The sequence below is a fragment of the Hyla sarda genome, chromosome 9 (assembly GCF_029499605.1).
Source record: "Hyla sarda isolate aHylSar1 chromosome 9, aHylSar1.hap1, whole genome shotgun sequence".
Taxonomy (NCBI): domain Eukaryota; kingdom Metazoa; phylum Chordata; class Amphibia; order Anura; family Hylidae; genus Hyla; species Hyla sarda.
The window spans coordinates 70,328,622-70,348,086 of NC_079197.1; the positions used below are offsets into that span (position 1 = coordinate 70,328,622).

General features: G+C 43.1%; 1 protein-coding gene across 1 annotated transcript in view; it reads left to right on the forward strand.

The window, feature by feature from the left end:
* Positions 1-19,465, forward strand: part of IL2RG (interleukin 2 receptor subunit gamma) — a 128,962-nt gene that overhangs the window by 60,222 nt on the left and 49,275 nt on the right. The window contains exons 3-4 of the mRNA XM_056538697.1: positions 14,118-14,287; positions 14,373-14,521. Of these exons, the coding sequence (XP_056394672.1) occupies positions 14,118-14,287; positions 14,373-14,521 (319 nt within the window). The remainder of the gene's footprint in view (positions 1-14,117; positions 14,288-14,372; positions 14,522-19,465) is intronic.

Sequence of the window (19,465 nt, forward strand, 5' to 3'; positions counted from 1 at the left end):
AGACCCAATACCCTCATGGCTACCCTGATAGTAAGGACCGGTTCTAGCAGCAGATCTTGGACTCCCATCCTCAGCTTGACTGTCCTCTCTTTGGATAAGAAGATTCTCATTTGATTGGAATCTATCAAGAAACCGAGGAACTTACACCGCCGAGACGGCTCCATCACTGATTTTTGTATATTCACGATAAATCCGTGCTCTTCCAGAGTATTGATGGTTATCTGGAGATGGCGTTGTAGAAGACTGGGAGATGCTGCTTTGATGTACCAGTCGTCCAGATAGGGAACTAGAAATATGCCTTGAAGGCGCAGATGGGCCGCCAATACCACCACGATCTTCGTGAATACTCTGGGAGCCGAGGAAAGCCTGAAGGGAAGGCATGTAAACTGAAGATGTATTACTTTCCTCCCTCTCCTGATGGCCACTCTTAAATATCTGCGATGGGATTTCCTGATCGGTACATGCAGATATGCATCTTTCAGGTCCAATGTTACTGCAACATACCCTTCATGGAGGAACGCTGTGACTGAACGGATTGTCTCCATCCGAAAATGCTTTCTTATTAAGAACTTGTTGAGGAATGAAAGGTCTATCACAAGACGCCAGAGTCCTTCCTTTTTGGGAACGGGAAATATCCTGGAGTACACTCCTCGGCCTCTCTGATGATACGGGACTTTTTCCAGAGCTCCTTTCTGGATAAACTCTTGTACAAGATTTTTGAGATGAGGTTTTTCTGTATTGATGAAAAAATGCGGAGGAGGAAGCTTTGCAAACTCGATGCAGTAGCCTTTTGAAATAACTGATTTTACCCATGCATCGGAAGTGGTGGTCATCCAAGCAGAGGCAAAATGGTGGAGTCTTGCCCCTACTGGAATGCTTTTGGCATCACAGGCCCTGATCCTTGATGTCCGGATACTGCTTTTTCTTTGGCGTAGCAGCCTGTCCCTCCCTTCCGCCTCTAAATCTCCGTTGTCTTCCCTGCTGTCTAGCTCTTCTGATGAAGGGAGATCTTCTCTGAGGGTTCCTGAAGGAGCGAAACTTAGACCTTTTATACACATATGGAAATGCTGGCCCTTTAGATCTGTTCATAGACTTCAGAATTTTTTCCAATTGAGAACCAAATAACTTTCGGCCCTTGAAAGGAAGGGAGCAAAAATGATTTTTGGAAGGCACATCTCCTCCCCACTCCTTAATCGCGCAGAATTTGAGAGCGCCAGCACTTTAGAGCTCGCCTTCAAGCAATCCAAAGGAAAATCACTTAAGAATTCCGATGCTCTCTTAATTTCTGGCATACTATTAAGCAGCTCCTCCCTTGGAACCCCTCTGGCAATATCTTTTGCTAGCTGGCTAAGCCAAAGCCTAAGAGCCCGAGCCACCGGAACCATGGCCAAAGAAGCTTTACAAATATTTGCGGCTACTGAATATACTCTCTTTAAATTGCCTTCGGCTCGTCTATCCATTGGATCCTTGAGGAGGGAAGATTCCTCTGAGGGAAACCAAGATTTCTTGGACAACCGGGCTACTGGCATGTCAATCTTAGGAGGGTTCTCCCAGGAACAAGAAACCCTAGGGTCCAACTTGTAAGTGGCTTTAAATCTTGATCCTGCATCTATTTTCTTCTCAGGATTTTTCCAGCCTGCCCGCATAAAATCCTTCAGTAGCGGATGAGAGGGGAGGTAGCTTTCATTTCCTTTAGGGAAATAAAACAAAGCATCTTTTAGAGGCATACCTCTGGTAGAGGAATCATCCTCCACCGTTGCCTTTACAGCCTCCATTAGAGAAGAGATCTTATCTTTATTTAGTAGAAAAAAATCCTCTGGATCCTTAGGTGGATCCAAAAAATCCGAACTTGAAAAAACTTCACCTTCAGAGATATCCTCTGAGCTAGAGTCAGAGGAGGAGGACTCATGATGTCTGGACTTTTTGTGTTTGGAGTCTCTAATATTGTGCGATTTGGGTTTTAATCCAACCAAATAATTCCTTAGCTTCAGAGCGAACACTGGGTTCCCCAGAAGGCTTGCACAGCTGACAAATATCCTCCTTGCAGGAATCTGGCAAAGGTTGAAGGCATCTTATACAATCCCTGTGCCTCTCCTTTTCTCTTCCTTTTCCCACTTTCTTTATGGCTAGGCATCTGAAACATAAAAAGGAGAAGTAGGCACACACTAAGTTCATAGAACTTATAAGCACCAAGGTACCAGGACCAAGTCCTACCTTCCAGACCACCTCAAGGTGCTGCCCAGGCAGAGTGCTGGCAGACACCTCGGCAGAATCATTTAAATAATCTAAGGATGGGCTAGTAACCCCTCCCAGAATCAAACTACCCGCCAATGGTGTGAAGGACCACAGGAGAAAGCTTCCGTCCGCGACCGGAAGTGACGAAGGACGCCGCCAGTAAACACAGCCACTACAGCGCTGTGTACCGTACATGAGGAGGAGCGCGTCTGGAGAGAGCACCGCAGTCCCAGAAGCCATATCGAGATTGCACTGCATGATAAGGTATTATGCCCTCCCCACCCTTTACAGAAGGGCTGAGGGGGACCGGGAAACAGGCAGCAGACCAGATCGAGATCGCGCCTAAGCCCCAGCGCGTAACACTTACTTCTGACCGCACCACACCGGCTTCATCCACGCTCCAAACGGCAGCTTCAATGCTGCCTGCGCCTTACACTCACTCCCGTGAGCTGCGCCCAGCCGGTGGTACACACTCTGGAGTGCTACCTCCCAGCCTGAGCCAGAGGGAAGCCCGCACCTCCAAACACACAGTTCTCTCACCCGAGGGGAGCGAAGGGGGCTAAACAGATATCCATAACGAACTTCAGCCTATAGAAAGAAACAAAAAAAAAACACGGTGTTCTATGGTTCTTATGAGTTATTTATCCCCTGGAGGGTGTGTTCTGTAATTGATTGGTCATTAATTAATTATGCATGTTAATTAGTTTTTTGTTTCTTCTGCCTAGTAGTAGGAATAATTATGTTAACCCTGATGTTGCCTGTGCTGCCGTAGGACGATATGGAAAGGAGGGATTTATCAACTGATTTAAAACTTTTTGGTGAACTGATTTTTGCAAAAATGACTCAATTACATCAGAAAAATACACCAGCATACAAAATGGCTAACAAAACTGCCTGTGGACAGCATTTAAAAAAAAAAAAAAAAGTCACTCATTTTTTGCATAACTGTTCAAAAGTCTTTAAAAAGTTGCAATGGAGGAATCATACAAAATGATATTTATAGCATGCCCTTCCCCATTTAATAAATAGAATGCATGTACTCCTTCCAGCAGATAATCAAAGGGGTAGAAAAATGTTTCACTTTACACCCCCCTTGAAAAATTCCCCCCTAGCCTTTCGTAAAGTAAGCCAGCTCACTTTTTCGCTAATCCCTGAAAAAATCTAACTTTACATGCTGACCACTCATCAGAAATGTAGGTCCCTGTTCAAGTTCATAGTGTAGGTTTCCCCCTTTATGACATCTGTATGCCCTCTTGATTAGTCTTATGGAACAGTGGTTAGAGGCAGAAAAAGGTCTTAGAGGCATGGCTAGATACTGGCATAAATACAACCACAAGCAATTCCCAGGGAGAAAACAACTATATTTGGGGTACAACTGGACTATGCATTTCGGCCCTATCATGTGCCTTCCTCAGGTCCACCAGAGCAACAGAAGCAGATGTGGATTTGTGCAGCCGGGATCACACATGGTGTGTTAGCGTCAAAATGTGTTATCCTGTTGTATACCAAATAAAGTTGTTGTCATCCTGTGCATTGCCTGTGGTTGCGCCTCTTAGGGTGCATTTGCACAACATATTGGCTATCCTCTGGTGCCTCCGGTTGGTTAATTTTTTGTTGCGGGACTGAAACCCGTTGTTTGCCACTGTTTTTAGTCCATCAACAAAATTGATCCATTTAAAAAATGAGCTGCCACAGTAACTAGCTAACTCTGTCCCGCTCATTGAAGTAAATGGGGTATGACAGGGATAAATCAGTGGCCATTTTTATGCATGACCTTTTTTTGCCTCCTGCCATTGTTCCATGTGCTATTGATTCACTACGATAAGGTGTGGGATTAGGTCAGAGTGCAGCAGTTTGTTCATGGTTTGTCTTTCAAGCCTTCCTTAGAGTTGTGCTTGTTTCTAGCACAACTCCACAAGGTCAGTACGTATATCGTATTGGTATGGTGGTGGGGTACATACCCTTTGATATGCTACATAAGTGAGTGTCCCTTTCTTCTTTTTTTTCATTCCCTCATCTAATATATTGATTAGTCTTATGCAATGTTTCTCAACTTGCGCTATTCCCGGCTGGCTGGTCACCTCTGCTTTTAACTGAATCTGTGTCATCAGGATAGTGAAAGCTGTGGTGTCTTGTCACTTTTATAGGCTAACAACTGTTTTATCCCTGCAGCCTACAAGTGATCCTGATGGGTGTTTGGCGCTACTTTGTGCATCTTCCCGCTCATTCTGCTTATTAGTGGGGGTCTCAGCACAGAGACCCTGAACGATCAAAACATTTAACATTTCCCTGTGACCAGTCAAAAGTTTTCTATATGATTGATACACTTTAAGAAAAGGGGTCATTGTGACTGGTGACAGGAGGTCATTGTACACAAGAAATCATATAGAACTCTATAAACGTTTAGTACTTAAAGGAATTGTCCAGTGAAAGAAACAACTGGAGGCTTGGGCATAGACAAGGCAAATTAAGTTTAAAGTGAATAAATGTAAGGTCATGCACTTGGGCCATAAAAACAATATGTACAATTATGTGCTAAATAATAAAATATTAGGTAGAAGATCTACCAAAAAGAACTTGTGGGTTCTGGTGTACAATAAGCTTAATTTCAATGATGAATGCCAGGGAGCTGCTGCCAAGGTTAACAAAGTCCTGGGCTGTATAAAGAAAAGCATAGAGACTAGTGACAGGAACATAGTTTTGTCTCTGTATAAATCACTAGTCAGACCACATTTGGAGTATTGTGTCCAATTTTGGGCACCTGTTTATAAGAAGGACATGACGGAACTAGAGAGGGTGCAGAGGGGGGCGACAAAGATAATTGATGGTATAGAAGGATTACAGTACTAAGACAGGTTATCAAGCTTGGGGTTAATTTGTTTGGAAAAAAGATGTCTTACGGGTAATTTGATCGCAAAGTACAAATATATGAATGTAACATAGTAACATAGTTCATAAGGTTGAAAAAAGACCAGAGTCCACCAAGTTCAATCTATATTCCTAATGAGTCCCTACTGAGTTGATCCGGAGGAAAGCAAAATACCTGTTACGCCGAGCGCTCCGGGTCCCTGCTCCTCCCCGGAGCACTCGCGGCGTTCTCCTCTCTGCAGCGCCCCGGTCAGACCTGCACTGACATTCACGACGAGGATGCGATTCGCATAGCGGGACGCGCCCGCTCGCGAATCGCATCCCAAGCCACTTACATGTCCCGGTCCCCGGCTGTCACGTTCTGGAGCGCGCGGCTCCGCTCTCTAGGGCGCGCGCGTGCCAGCTCTCTAAGATTTAAAGGGCCAGTGCACCAATGATTGGTGCCTGGCCCAATCAGTCTAATTAGCCTCCACCTCCTCACTTCCCTATATAACCTCCCTTCCCCTTCCCTTCCTTGCCGGATCTTGTTGCCTTGTGCCAGAGAAAGCGTTTAGTGTATGTCCCAAGCCTGTGTTCCAGACCTTCTGCTGTTGCCCCTGACTACGACCCTTGCTGCCTGTCCTGACCTTCTGCTACGTCCGACCTTGCTCTTGCCTTGTCCTTTTGTACCGCGCCTGTCTCAGCAGTCAGAGAGGTCGAGCCGTTACCGGTGGATACGACCTGGTTGCTACCGCCGCAGCAAGACCATCCCGCTTTGCGGCGGGCTCTGGTGAATACCAGTAGCAACTTAGAACCGGTCCACCGGTACGGTCCACGCCAATCCCTCTCTGACACAGAGGATCCACCTCCAGCCAGCCGAATCCTATTCACCTCCAGCCAGCCGAATACCCTCATACTAGAGGTAAAAATTCCTTCCCGACTCCAAATATGGCAATCAGAATAGATCCCTGGATCAACTTTCTCTCCAAAAATGTATCCAGACCCCTTTTAAACTCTTTTGCAGAGTTCATCATGACCACCTCCTCTGCCAGAGAGTTCCATGGTCTCACTGCTCTTACAGTAAAGAACCCCCATTTCTGCTTGTGTAGAAGCCTTCTTTCCTCAAGAAATAGAGATTGCCCCCTTGCTAGGAATATAGGAATATAGTCCCGGGTATAAATAGATCATTGGTAGAGATCTCTGTATGGCCCCCTGATATATTTATACATAGTTATTAGGTCGCCCCTAAGTCTTCTTTTTTCTAAACTAAATAACCCCAATTCTGATCATCTTTCTGGGTACTGTAGTCCTCCCATTCCCCGTATTACCCTGGTTGCCCGTTTTTGAACCCTCTCCAGCTCCACTATATCATTCTTGTAACTGGTGCCCAGCAGGGCCAGATTAACGCAAGGGCGGATGGAGCGGCAGCTCCAGGCCCCTACGTTAAAATAGGCCCGGCGGCCGGCACAAACGGCCCGCACAGACCGACCGGCGTATAACTTGTATTTCCCGACGTTCCGGGCGCCGGGCAGGTGGATCATTCAGGCATTTAGCGCTTCAGGCGAGCAGCGCTAAATGCTGGAGGACTTCACTTACCCTGCCCTCCTCCGCATCTCCGGTTGGCCGGCCCGAGTCTGATGAGGGACGTCGTGCATGTGACGTCCCTCTGCAGACCCGCGCAGGACATCAGTGACGTCACTCGTCAGGAATGAAGCGCAGCGCAGGACAGGTAAGTGTGTCTATGTGTGTGTGCGTCTGTCTGTGTGTCTGTCAGAGGCGGCCACCGCCTAAGGCCCCGCACTGGTGGGGGCCTCGCTCTGGAGTAAGGAGGAAGAAGAACTGGGGGAGTTGATGGCCTCTGTGTAAGGTAACTAAGAGAGTGAATGCCTACATTGTCAGCGCTTTTTGGCTGTCCAGCCTGGCACATAGATTGTAGGAATTACAGCATTACTTATCTTATTATAGTTACATAGTTAGTACGGTCGAAAAAAGACATATGTCCATCAAGTTCAACCAGGGAGTTAAGGGGTAGGGGTGTGGCGCGATATTGGGGAAGGGATGGGATTTTATATTTCTTCATAAGCATTAATGTTATTTTGTTCCAGGAATGTATCTAATCCTGTTTTAAAGCTGTTAATTTTTCCTGCTGTGACCAGTTCCTGAGGTAGACTGTTCCATAAGTTCACAGTTCTCATGGTAAAGAAGGCGTGTCGCCCCTTGAGACTAAACTTTTTCTTCTCCAGACGGAGGGAGTGCCCCCTCGTCCTTTGGGGGGGTTTAACCTGGAACAGTTTTTCTCCATATTTTTTGTATGGGCCATTAATATACTTATATACGTTTATCATATCCCCCCTTAAACGTCTCTTCTCAAGACTAAACAATTGTAACTCCTTTAATCGCTCCTCATAGCTAAGATGTTCCATGCCCCATATTAGTTTAGTCGCGCGTCTCTGCACCCTTTCCAGCTCCACAGTGTCCCTTTTATGTACAGGCGACCAAAACTGAACAGCATATTCCAGGTGAGGCCGTACCAATGCTTTATAAAGGGGGAGTATTATGTCCCTGTCCCTTGAGTCCATGCCTCTTTTGATACATGACAATATCCTGCTGGATTTGGAAGCAGCAGCCTGACATTGCATGCTATTCTGTAGTCTGTGATCTACAAGTACACCCAGATCCTTCTCTACCAGTGACTCTGACAGTTTAATCCCCCCTAAGACATACGATGCATGCAGGTTATTAGTACCCAGATGCATAACTTTACATTTATCCACATTGAACCTCATTTGCCAAGTGGATGCCCAGACACTTAGTCTATCCAAGTCATCTTGTAACTTATGCACCACCTCTATAGACTGTACCGTGCTACAAAGCTTGGTGTCATCTGCAAAGATAGAAACAGAGCTGTTAATGCCATCCTCTATATCATTGATAAATAAATTATACAACAGTGGGCCCAGTACTGAACCTTGGGGTACACCACTAATTACCGGGGACCAATCAGAGTACGAATCATTGACCACCACTCTCTGGGTACGATCCATGAGCCAGTGTTCAATCCAATTACAAACTAAAATTTCCAAACCCAAAGACCTTAACTTACCTGTCAGACGTCTATGAGGGACAATATCAAATGCTTTAGCAAAATCCAGAAACACTATATCCACAGCCATTCCTCTGTCAAGGCTTCTACTCACCTCTTCATAAAAGCAAATTAGATTGGTTTGACAACTTCTATCCTTAGTAAACCCATGCTGGCTATCACTTATAGTACTATTATCCCTTATGTATTCCTGTATGTAATCCCTTATAAGTCCTTCAAACAATTTACCCACAATGCACGTTAAACTTACCGGTCTATAGTTTCCTGGGGAAGACCTAGAGCCCTTTTTGAAGATTGGCACCACATTCGCCTTGCGCCAGTCCCTTGGCACAATACCAGACACTAGAGAATTTCTAAATATCATGAACAGGGGTACAGATATTACTGAACTTACCTCTCTAAGAACTCTTGGGTGCAATCCATCTGGCCCTGGAGATTTGCTTACATTTATATTACTTAACTTACCTTGTACCATCTCTACATTAAGCCAGTTCAGTACATTACATGATGTGTTACCAGCACTGACCTGGCCAATGTCAGCTCCTTTTTCCATAGTGTATGCAGAACTAAAGAACCCATTCAGTAGCTCCGCCTTCTCTTGATCGCCATTATCATTATTAAGGGGTCCTACATGCTCTGTCCTTGGTTTTTTTGCATTTATATATCTAAAAAAATGTTTAGGATTAGTTTTGCTTTTTTGGCCACCTGTCTCTCGTTTTGAATTTTTGCTGTTTTTATTAAATTTTTACAGATTTTATTAAGCTCTTTGTACTGTTTAAATGTTATAGCTGACCCATCAGATTTGAATTTTTTGAAGGCTATTTTTTTGTTGTTTATTGCTCTTTTAACATCATTTGTCAGCCATGTAGGATTTAGTTTTAATCGTTTATATTTGTTCCCCTTTGGTATATATTTAGCTGTATAGTTATTTAGAGTTGATTTAAAGATGTCCCATTTACCTTCTGTATCAGTATTTGAGAACACCTCCCCCCAGTCTATGTCCTGTAGTGCAGCCCTCAGCCCAGGGAAGTTTGCCTTTTTAAAGTTATATGTTTTTGCCTTCCCCGCCAGTCTTTGTTTTCTACATTTTAAGTCAAAAGTAACTATATTGTGGTCGCTATTACCAAGGTTTTCCCGCACAGTTACATTACCAACCAGCTCTGCGTTGTTGGAAATGATCAGATCCAACAAGGCCTCACTTCTTGTTGGGTCCTCCACAAACTGGCCCATTAAATTATCCTGCAATAAATTTAGAAATTGTCGCCCCTTTGTAGTTTTAGCCAACCCTGGACCCCAATCTATATCTGGATAGTTAAAATCTCCCATTATGCTGCACATGCTCTAAGCGCCGTCCTGCTGTCGGGTCCTAAAGCAGGGGAAGGATCCTCAGAGCACAGCAGCCTGCTAGCATGAAACATGAGAGCAAAGTAGGAGAATAACTGTCTGTGCCCCCTCCTCCACATGACTTAATCCTGAGGTCAGAGGTATTGAGGTCAGAGGTCTTGACTCCTGACCCCAGCACTGGAAGTCATATGAGGATCCTGTCAGCATCTCAGAAAGTTAGGGTATGTGCATTTATAGCTAGTGTATGTACACTTGTGTATAGGTGTGTGTATCTATATATGTATATATACATATGTGGAAGCTGTGCAATCCGTGTTCAGCTTGACCTCCTACGTCCTACTGCGCACGGACTGGTACAGACCGTACTCTGTACTGGCAATGGCAAGGTAAAGAAAAGTTGTCCAGCGCACGTTCCCGTTAAAATCCAAATCTTTATTCAAGCATATACACCAGGTACGAAGGCAGGGTAGACACAGGTGACGCGTTTCAGCCCATCAGAGGGCCTTAGTCATACTAAGATGTCATACTAGACATAAACGTATGACTAAGGCCCTCTGACGGGCTGAAACGCGTCACTTGTGTCTACCCTGCCTTCGTACCTGGTGTAAATGCTTGAATAAAGATTTGGATTTTAACGGGAACGTGCGGCGGACAACTTTTCTTTACCTATATATACATCTGGATGGATGTGTGTATGTATTTGTCTTTTTAGGTATCCATGGTACTGTATTTGCCAGGCTGGGTTTACACTTGCATTGAGGGCCTCCATCACTACATACAGTGCTATTTTGTCTAGTAATATTCCAGGCACCTTGCCAGAAACCTGCAGAGCCTGTGTAGACCTGGGGGGGGGGGGGGGGGGGTTACCATTATATGGACCAGTGTTTTCCAACCAGGGTGCCTCAAGCTGTTGCAAAACTACAACTTGCTGCCCGGGCATGCTGGGAGTTGTAGTTTTGCAACAGTTGGAGGCACCCTGCTTGGGAAACACTAATATTGGATCTACATGTGGGATATTGGTCTGTATTTAGTATTATCCTGTCACTATATAGTGGTAATTGGAGTGGTCATAGTGTGGCTCAAATATTTGTAATAGTGGTGATATTGGTGATCCTAATCTGTGTACAGTGGTTGTTATTTTTTTTTTTACTGTAATATGTCATCCTGATATGGAGGTGTTAATTTGCTAGTAAACCCCAATCTTTGAGAAAATCCCTCTGCATCCTCCCTTGTGAGTGGCGATACATACACTGTGCGTATCACTGTTGTCTTACATTCACCTTGGGGGTGGACTGGGTTCTGCCCACCCATGCAACGCCATAACAGTTCATCAGCAAGGGCCTCATGTTTAAGCCCCCTTGGATTTGGATTTAACTAAAATACAAAAGCTTGTGTGGTGTCCCGGTACCGTATTTCATACTGTACCTTTGTAGACGTCCCCATAGTCAGAGTCCCTAGGAACGTCAGGGTCCCTCTTCTATAGTTATCCCCTTGTCACCCCTTAGTTAGTTAATATTTGTATAGGATTTCATATAAATATAACTATAAATATGTATATATTCAAATGCCTACCTGTTCAGCGTAGCAGGACCTGCGGGTCATGTGATTAGCTTCAGAACTCTATGGTTTTGCTAAAGGACCTTTGGTGGTTCTCATGACTTGTTCACCCACAATGCAATGTAACGGTGACAGTTGTTATGGACCAATCCAAAACGGCGAGCCCCTGCCCATATAAGGAAGCTGCACCATCTTGATCGCTCTCTTGGGTTGCTGATTCTGGAAGAGGTAGGACCTCCGCAGCTTACAAGACAATTTACTAGGCCAAAGCCTTACGGCCTCAGCCTCTAACATAGCGAATATACTAAGCAATTTCCCGCTACTCACCACAAGATCACTGGACCTAAACGCACCCTTAAATCCAGCGGATCTATGCTATAAAATCTCTAAGAAGCTAAATTGAACTCATCTGATCCCAACCAACTGTCAATCGCTGCTCAGCCATATCTGTAGAGACTCTGTTATCTGGACTGTTACTATTGCTGCATATACAGAAATTCTTCAGTAAAAGTTCCTGCAAGTTTTCAGTTAACAGTGGTTGTGGACAATCCTTTATTTCTGCATCACCTATTGCTCTTGGGAAGGGTGGCAATAGGTCTATCAAGATTACAATATTTAACCCTCACCGTGGCATCACGAGTGACAAGGGTTAACAGCGTGCCCTTTATTATCCTGAACAGCAACACCCTAACTACCCTACACCCCCACAAGGCTTTATCCGCCAACGTTACCACACTTGTGAAAGCTATGCCCTATTATCCCCCATATGCACAGTGGCATCACAGTACTAGTACACCCTGTACTGTGACATCACTGTGTATTATCCCTGTACTGTGACATCACTGTGTGTATTATCCCTGTACTGTGACATCACTGTGTGTATTATCCCTGTACTGTGACATCACTGTGTATTATCCCTGTACTGTGACATCACTGTATATTATCCCTGTACTGTGACAACACTGTGTGTATTATCCCCGTACTGTGACATCACTGTATATTATCCCTGTACTGTAGTTGGGGGACCTGCTACTGCCTAATGTGGGGGACCTGCTACTGCCTAATGTGGGGGGCCTGCTACTGCCTAATGTGGGGGGCCTGCTACTGCCTAATGTGGGGAGCCTGCTACTGCCTAATGTGGGGAGCCTGCTATGGCCTAATGTGGGAAACCTGCTTCTACGTAATGTGGGGAACCTGCTACTGCCTAATGTGGGGAACCTGCTACTACCTTATGTTACATAGTTACATAGTTACATAGTTACATAGTTAGTACGGTCGAAAAAAGACATATGTCCATCAAGTTCAACCAGGGAATTAAGGGGTAGGGGTGTGGCGTGATATGTTAATACGGCCCTGGTGCCCAGTACTGTACACAGTATTCTATGTGTGGTCTGACTAGTGATTTGTACAGTGGTAGAATTATTTCCTTGTCGTGGGCATACATGCCTCTATTGATGCACCCCATGATTTTATTTACCTTGGCAGCAGCTTCCTGACACTGGTCACTACAGATAAATTTACTGTTAATTAATACAGGTTCTAGCATATGTCGTGTATGATCCCCCCTTGCCTTAGTGGCATATATTCGGGGGTACACTGATTCCTGCACAGATACAAGGGAACTATTAATACCATGTATACAAAAAGAAAATCGAGTTCAGACACCACCTTAATAATTAAAATCATGATTTTATTAAAGCAATTTTTAAAAACAATGTAAACAGACGCCAATGATTGGAGATGGGATTAAGGTTAAATTCCAGTACAAAAAAATAGGGCTACTGCCAGCTACAATAGGCTTGCATATAATATGGTGTAGAAGGTAATCAGTATGGTTTCTCAGTTTCTTAGAGAACTGCACTTCACATAAATTATTCCTGCTAAAGTGCTCAATGTGCGGTATATATAGTATACACTTACCACAATTGTGGGTATTACTAAATATTAAACCAGTTCAGTAAAGTGCCTGAGTATATTAAAATGCAAATGTGCATATACATACAGTGTATTAATATAATGATATTGCGCAACAGTAATACAACGATATAGTAATCACTCAAGCACTTTCCATGGATACATGCAGACTAAAGAGAGACATAGAAACTAATCAAGTTAAGTACATATAGTAACCTTACCCATATTGAGCAGCAGCACCCTGATCCCTACGATCGTTTCCCTTTATCAAGCGGCGGCCCCCCCTGTGATCAGACATCTTATCAGACAATGTTTTTGCCCAGAATACCCCTTTAATATAAAATCAGGTTTTATACTCACTTTTTCAAGATGTTTATTTAAAACAATATTTTCTGGTTTGGTAGGATTAATACTGTTAAGATGACTATTCACCTGCTTGTAGGGAATTGGTTATGCCTTATATGAAGATATGCTATCTTGCAATATCAGGCACCCTTATTGAATTAGGAACTTTGTGGGTTGTCTCACAAAGACCAAATCTTTCTAAAAGTAAGCCAGCTGACTTTTGAGGGGTAAGCCGCAACCAGACAGCTCAGGTGGGTTTGGAGAATTTTAATATAAGGTGTATGGGCACATTTATAGATCTGATACCTTTATTTCCCTCTTTGACAACACCACATTTCCACAGGGAATCACCAGATCAGACAAAACTTTGCTTTCACATTGAAATGCCTAATACCCCACAGCTCCAAAACATTTCCTATTTTTTTCATAGCCATAAAGGGTTGATAGAATACTTTTTTGATGGCAGTAAGAACAATCATTCCACTGTAATAGGACTATACAGAAGTTTCATAGCTTATGGTTATGGCTTAGTGAAGGTGATTTACTGCTGTACATTACTGTAAATATCTTAAACTATTGGTTAAGACTGGTTATGTTTGTGCTTTTGTTATCCCATACAACCTATTTAAGACACTTTAAAAAGACACTTCAAAACTGGAGAGTCAGTGTTCACAACTATTCGTATGAGACCATTCAGTGATTATGCTTTTAGAAATAATTGTAAATACTAAGTAGAACACTGTTTTAAGCTGTTTCTTGTAATATATTTTAGGTACAGTGACCAAGAATCTTTTCACTGTCCAAAATACCTGGTTGCCAATCATAAAACTACTGGCTGTCAATTGTCAGTAAAGGACACCTTCAGAACCTTCACAGTGAAGCTAAACACAACTAGCCCAGGATTTCCAACTATACATAAGTTTGACAAGTTGCAAGACTGGGGTAATAATGATTAATTAATTAATAATAATAATTAATTAATAATTTTAATGAAATATTTATTTGTGTCTTTTATCAATCTTTGCAGTAAAGATGGACCCTCCTTCAAATGTTCATGTGGAGAATACAAGCAGTTTGGAGTTGCTTCTGACATGGGAGCAATCCTTTGGTTTGTTTCCACCACACTGTATGGCTTATCAAGTGCAGCATCGGAATATGGCGGGTGAAAAGTGGATGGTAACTAGACCCCAGATACATTACATATAAGATCTTAAAACTTAATTCTGTATCCGAATATATATATATAGATAGATAGATAGATAGATAGATAGATAGATCTATATATATAAAACTCAATGGCCCAGATTTATCAAAGAGTGTGAGAGAAAAAATGGAGTGATTTCCCCACAGCAACCAATTACAGCTCAGCTTTCACTTTACCAGAGCTCTTTAGCTGAGCTGTGATTGGTTACATAGTTACATTGTTAGTATGGTTGAAAAAAGACATACGTCCATCAAGTTCAACCAGGGAATTGAAGGGTAGGGGTGTGGCACGATATTGGGGAAGGGATGTTGTTTTATAATTCTGCATAAGCATTAAGGTTATTTTGTTCCAGGAATGTATCTAACCCTGTTTTAAAGCTATTAATTGTTCCTGCTGTGACCAGTTCCTGAGGTAGATTGTTCCATAAATTCACAGTTCTTATGGTAAAGAAGGCGTGTCGCCCCTTTAGACTAAACCTTTTCTTCTCCAGACGGAGGGAGTTCCCCCTTGTCCTTTGGGGGGGGGGGGGGTTTAACATGGAACAGTTTTTCTCCATATTTTTTGTATGGGCCATTTATTTACCCTATATACATTTATGATATCCCCCCTTAAACGTCTCTTCTCAAGACTAAACAATTGTAACTCCTTTAATCGTTCCTCGTAGCTAAAATGTTCCATGCCCCATATTAGTTTAGTCGCTCGTCTCTGCACCCTTTCCAGCTCCGCAGTGTCCCTTTTATGGACAGGCGACCAAAACTGAACAGCATATTCCAGGTGAGGCCATACCAATGCTTTATAAAGGGGGAGTATTATGTCTCTGTCCCTCGAGTCCATGCCTCTTTTGATACATGACAATATCCTGCTGGCTTTGGAAGCAGCAGCCTGACATTGCATGCTATTCTGTAGTCTGTGATCTACAAGTACACCCAGATCCTTCTCTACCAGTGACTCTGCCAGTTTAATCCCCCCTAAGACATACGACGCATGCAGGTTATTAGTACCCAGATGCATAACTTTACATTTATCCACATTGAACCTCATTTGCCAAGTGGATGCCCAGACACTTAGTCTATCCAAGTTATCTTGTAACCTATACACAGTCTCTATAGACTGTACCGTGCTACAAAGCTTGGTGTCATCTGCAAAGATAGAAACAGAGCTGTTAATGCCATCCTCTATATCATTGATAAATAAATTAAACAACAGCGGGCCCAGTACAGAACCTTGGGGTACACCACTAATAACCGTGGACCAATCAGAGTACGAATCATTGACCACCCCTCTCTGGGTACGATCCATGAGCCATTTACATTTACAAACTAAAGTTTCCAAGCACAAAGACCTTAACTTACCTGTCAGATGACTATGAGGGACAGTATCAAATGCTTTAGCAAAATCCAGAAACACTATATCCACAGCCATTCCTCTGTCAAGGCTTCTACTCACATCTTCATAAAAGCAAATTAGATTGGTTTGACAACTTCTATCCTTAGTAAACCCATGCTGGTTATCACTTATAATACTACTAGCTGAGTACCTGAGTTTTCCTTCCTCATCCTTGTTGGGAGGAAGATCAACAGAGGAGGAAGCTTTTGACTTCATATCCCATCCCCTTATATTGTTGTCATATCCCATATCGACCTCCTATTCCACCCTCCTATCCCGTCCTCATATCCCGTCCTCCTATCCCGTCCTCCTATCCCGACCTCATATCCTGACTTCATATCCCGACCTCCTATCCCCACCTCATATCCCCATCTCCTATCTCCACCTCCTATCTCCACCTCCTATCTCCACCTCCTATCCCGACCTCCTATCCCGTCCTCCTATCCCGTACTCCTATCCCGTCCTCCTATCCCGACCTCCTATCTCGACCTCCTATGCCGTCCTCATATCCCGTCCTCATAACTCGACCTCCTATCCCGACCTCATATCCCGTCCTCCTATCTCGACCTCCTATCCTGACCTTCTATTCCATCCTCCTATCCTGACCGCCTATCTCGACCTAATATCCCATCCTCAAATCCTGTCCTCATATCCCGACCCATAAAATGTGCACCAGGTATTGAAATATTTCCAGCCATTCAGAAGTTATGTGAGAACATACATTTCAAATTGATTTTCATGGGACTTTAAACAAAAACCCTGACCCTCACAAATGGGGGTGGTTAAGGGATAAATGAACTGTCCTATATTTTAAGTGGACATATAAGTAACATGTGACCAAGTATTACCGAAATATCTCCAGCCGTTTGGAAGTTATATATTTCCCATAGAGTTGTATGGGACTTTAAACATATACCCGCCCCTGGCAAATGTGGGTGAGTAAGGGTTAAATCACCTATCCTATGTTTGTTGTTGAAATAGAAGTAACATGTGTGCCAAGTTTCATGTTAATATCTTTAGCCGTTTGAAAGTTTTTGTGGAACATACATACATACACGCGCACATTGAGTTTTATATATATAGACTATCCCCTATGTATTCCTGTATGTAATCCCTTATAAGTCCTTCAAACAATGCACGTTAAACTTACCGGTCTATAATTGCCTGGCGAAGACCTAGAGCCATTCTTGAAGATTGGTACCACATTCGCCTTGCGCCAGTCCCTTGGGACAATACCAGACACCAGAGAATCTCTAAATATCATGAACAAGGGTACAGATATTACGGAACTTACCTCTCTAAGAACTCTTGGGTGTAGTCCATATGGTCCTGGAGATTTGCTTACATTTACTTTACTTAACTTACCTTGTACCATCTCTACATTAAGCCAGTTCAGTACATTACATGATGTGTTACCAGCACCGACCTGTCCAATGTCAGCAATTTCTTCCATAGTATATACAGAGTAGCTCCGCCTTCTCTTGATCCCCCTTGACAACCTCCCCATTATTATTATTAAGGGGTCTTACATGCTCTGTCCTTGTTTTTTTTGTATTTATATATCTAAAGAAATATTTAGGATTAGTTTTGCTTTCTTTGGCCACCTGTCTCTCATTTTGAATTTTTGCTGTTTTTATTACATTTTTACAGATTTTATTAAGCTCCTTGTACTGTTTAAATGTTATAGCTGACACATCAGATTACAATTTTTTGAAGGCTATTTTTTTGTTGTTTATTGCTCTTTTAACATCATGTGTCAGCCATGTAGGATTTAGTTTTAATCGTTTATATTTGTTCCCCATTGGTATATATTTAGCTGTATAGTTATTTAGAGTTGATTTAAAGATGTCCCATTTACCTTCTGTATCAGTATTTGAGAACACCTCCCGCCAGTCTATGTCCCGTAGTGCAGGCCTCAGCCCAGGGAAGTTTGTCTTTTTAAAGTTATATGTTTTTGCCTTCCCCGCCTGTCTTTGTTTTCTACATTTTAAGTCAAAAGTAATTATATTGTGGTCGCTATTACCAAGGTTTTCCCGCACAGTTACATTACCAACCAGATCTGCGTTGTTGGAAATGATCAAATCCAACAAGGCATCACTTCTTGTTGGGTCCTCCACAAACTGGCCCATAAAATTATCCTGCAATAAATTTAGGAATTTTCTCCCCTTTGTGGTTTTAGCCAACCCCCGACCCCAATCTATATCTGGATAGTTAAAATCTCCCATTATTACCACTGTACCTTCCCGGGCGGCCCTCTCTATTTGTTTATGCAGCCGACCTTCTATCTCTTCAGTGATATTAGGGGGTCTGTAGATTACACCAAATACTATTTTTTCTGTATTTCCCTCCTTTTGTAATTCTACCCACAGTGATTCCACCCCCTCAGAATCATCACACATGGCATCGTTCACACTGACTTTCATACCACTTCTTACATACAGACAGACTCCACCACCTTTTCTGTTCATTCTATCCTTGCGAAACAATGTAAACCCCTGCAGATTAACGGCCCAGTCATGCGAGGAGTCCAGCCATGTCTCAGTGACCCCAACTATATCAATATGTTCCTCCAGTATCAAGGCCTCCAGCTCACCCATTTTATTTGCTAGGCTTCTGGCATTTCTGAATATACACTTTACATTTCCATTAAGTTTTACACATATAGTCTCACCAATGGGATTTTCTGAGTTATTGGGGATAATGTTATTATTTGAGTTATAGGGGCTAATTGTACTATTTAAGTTATTGGGGCTAATGGGATTTTTTGAGTTATTGGGTCTAACATTATTATTTAAGTTATTGGGGCTAATGGGATTTTTTGCGTTATTGGGTCTAACGTTATTAATTAAGTTATTGGGGCTAATGGTATTTTTTGAGTTATTGGGGCTTATTATAGTTATTGAGTTATTGGGGCTAATGGAATTTTTTGAATTATTGGGCTTACAATTTTTCGGGCTACATTTATTTTTACGGCTGGTTTGTGACCCATGGATCTCCTTATCCACTGCTCTTAACCTCCCCCCACAGGACTCCTCTCCACCCACCATTATGTCCTGACCCCTCTTTAACCTATCCATCCCACTGTCTGCTTTCTTTGCTTTATTATCCTCCCCCAATCACCTAGTTTAAATACTCAGCCACCCCTTCCAGGATTCTCTCCCCCAGCACAGCGGACCCCCTTCCATTCAGGTGCAAATTATCCGTAGAATAGAGTTTGTACCCCAATGAAAAGTCAGCCCAGTGCTCTAAAAACCCAAACTCTTCCCCCTCACACCACGACTTAAGCCATGCATTTAACTCCCTAAGCTCCCGCTGTCTTTCCTACGATGCGCGTGGCACAGGAAGTATTCCAGAGAACACAACCTTAGAGGTCCTTCCCTTCATCTTGGCACCTAGTTCCTTGTAATTATTCTTCAAGGACCTCCACCTACCATGTATTCTGTCGTTGGTTCCCACATGGACCACGACAGCTGGGTCGTCCTCAGCCCCCCCTAGTAATTTGTCCACCCTTTCCACCACATGCTGAACCC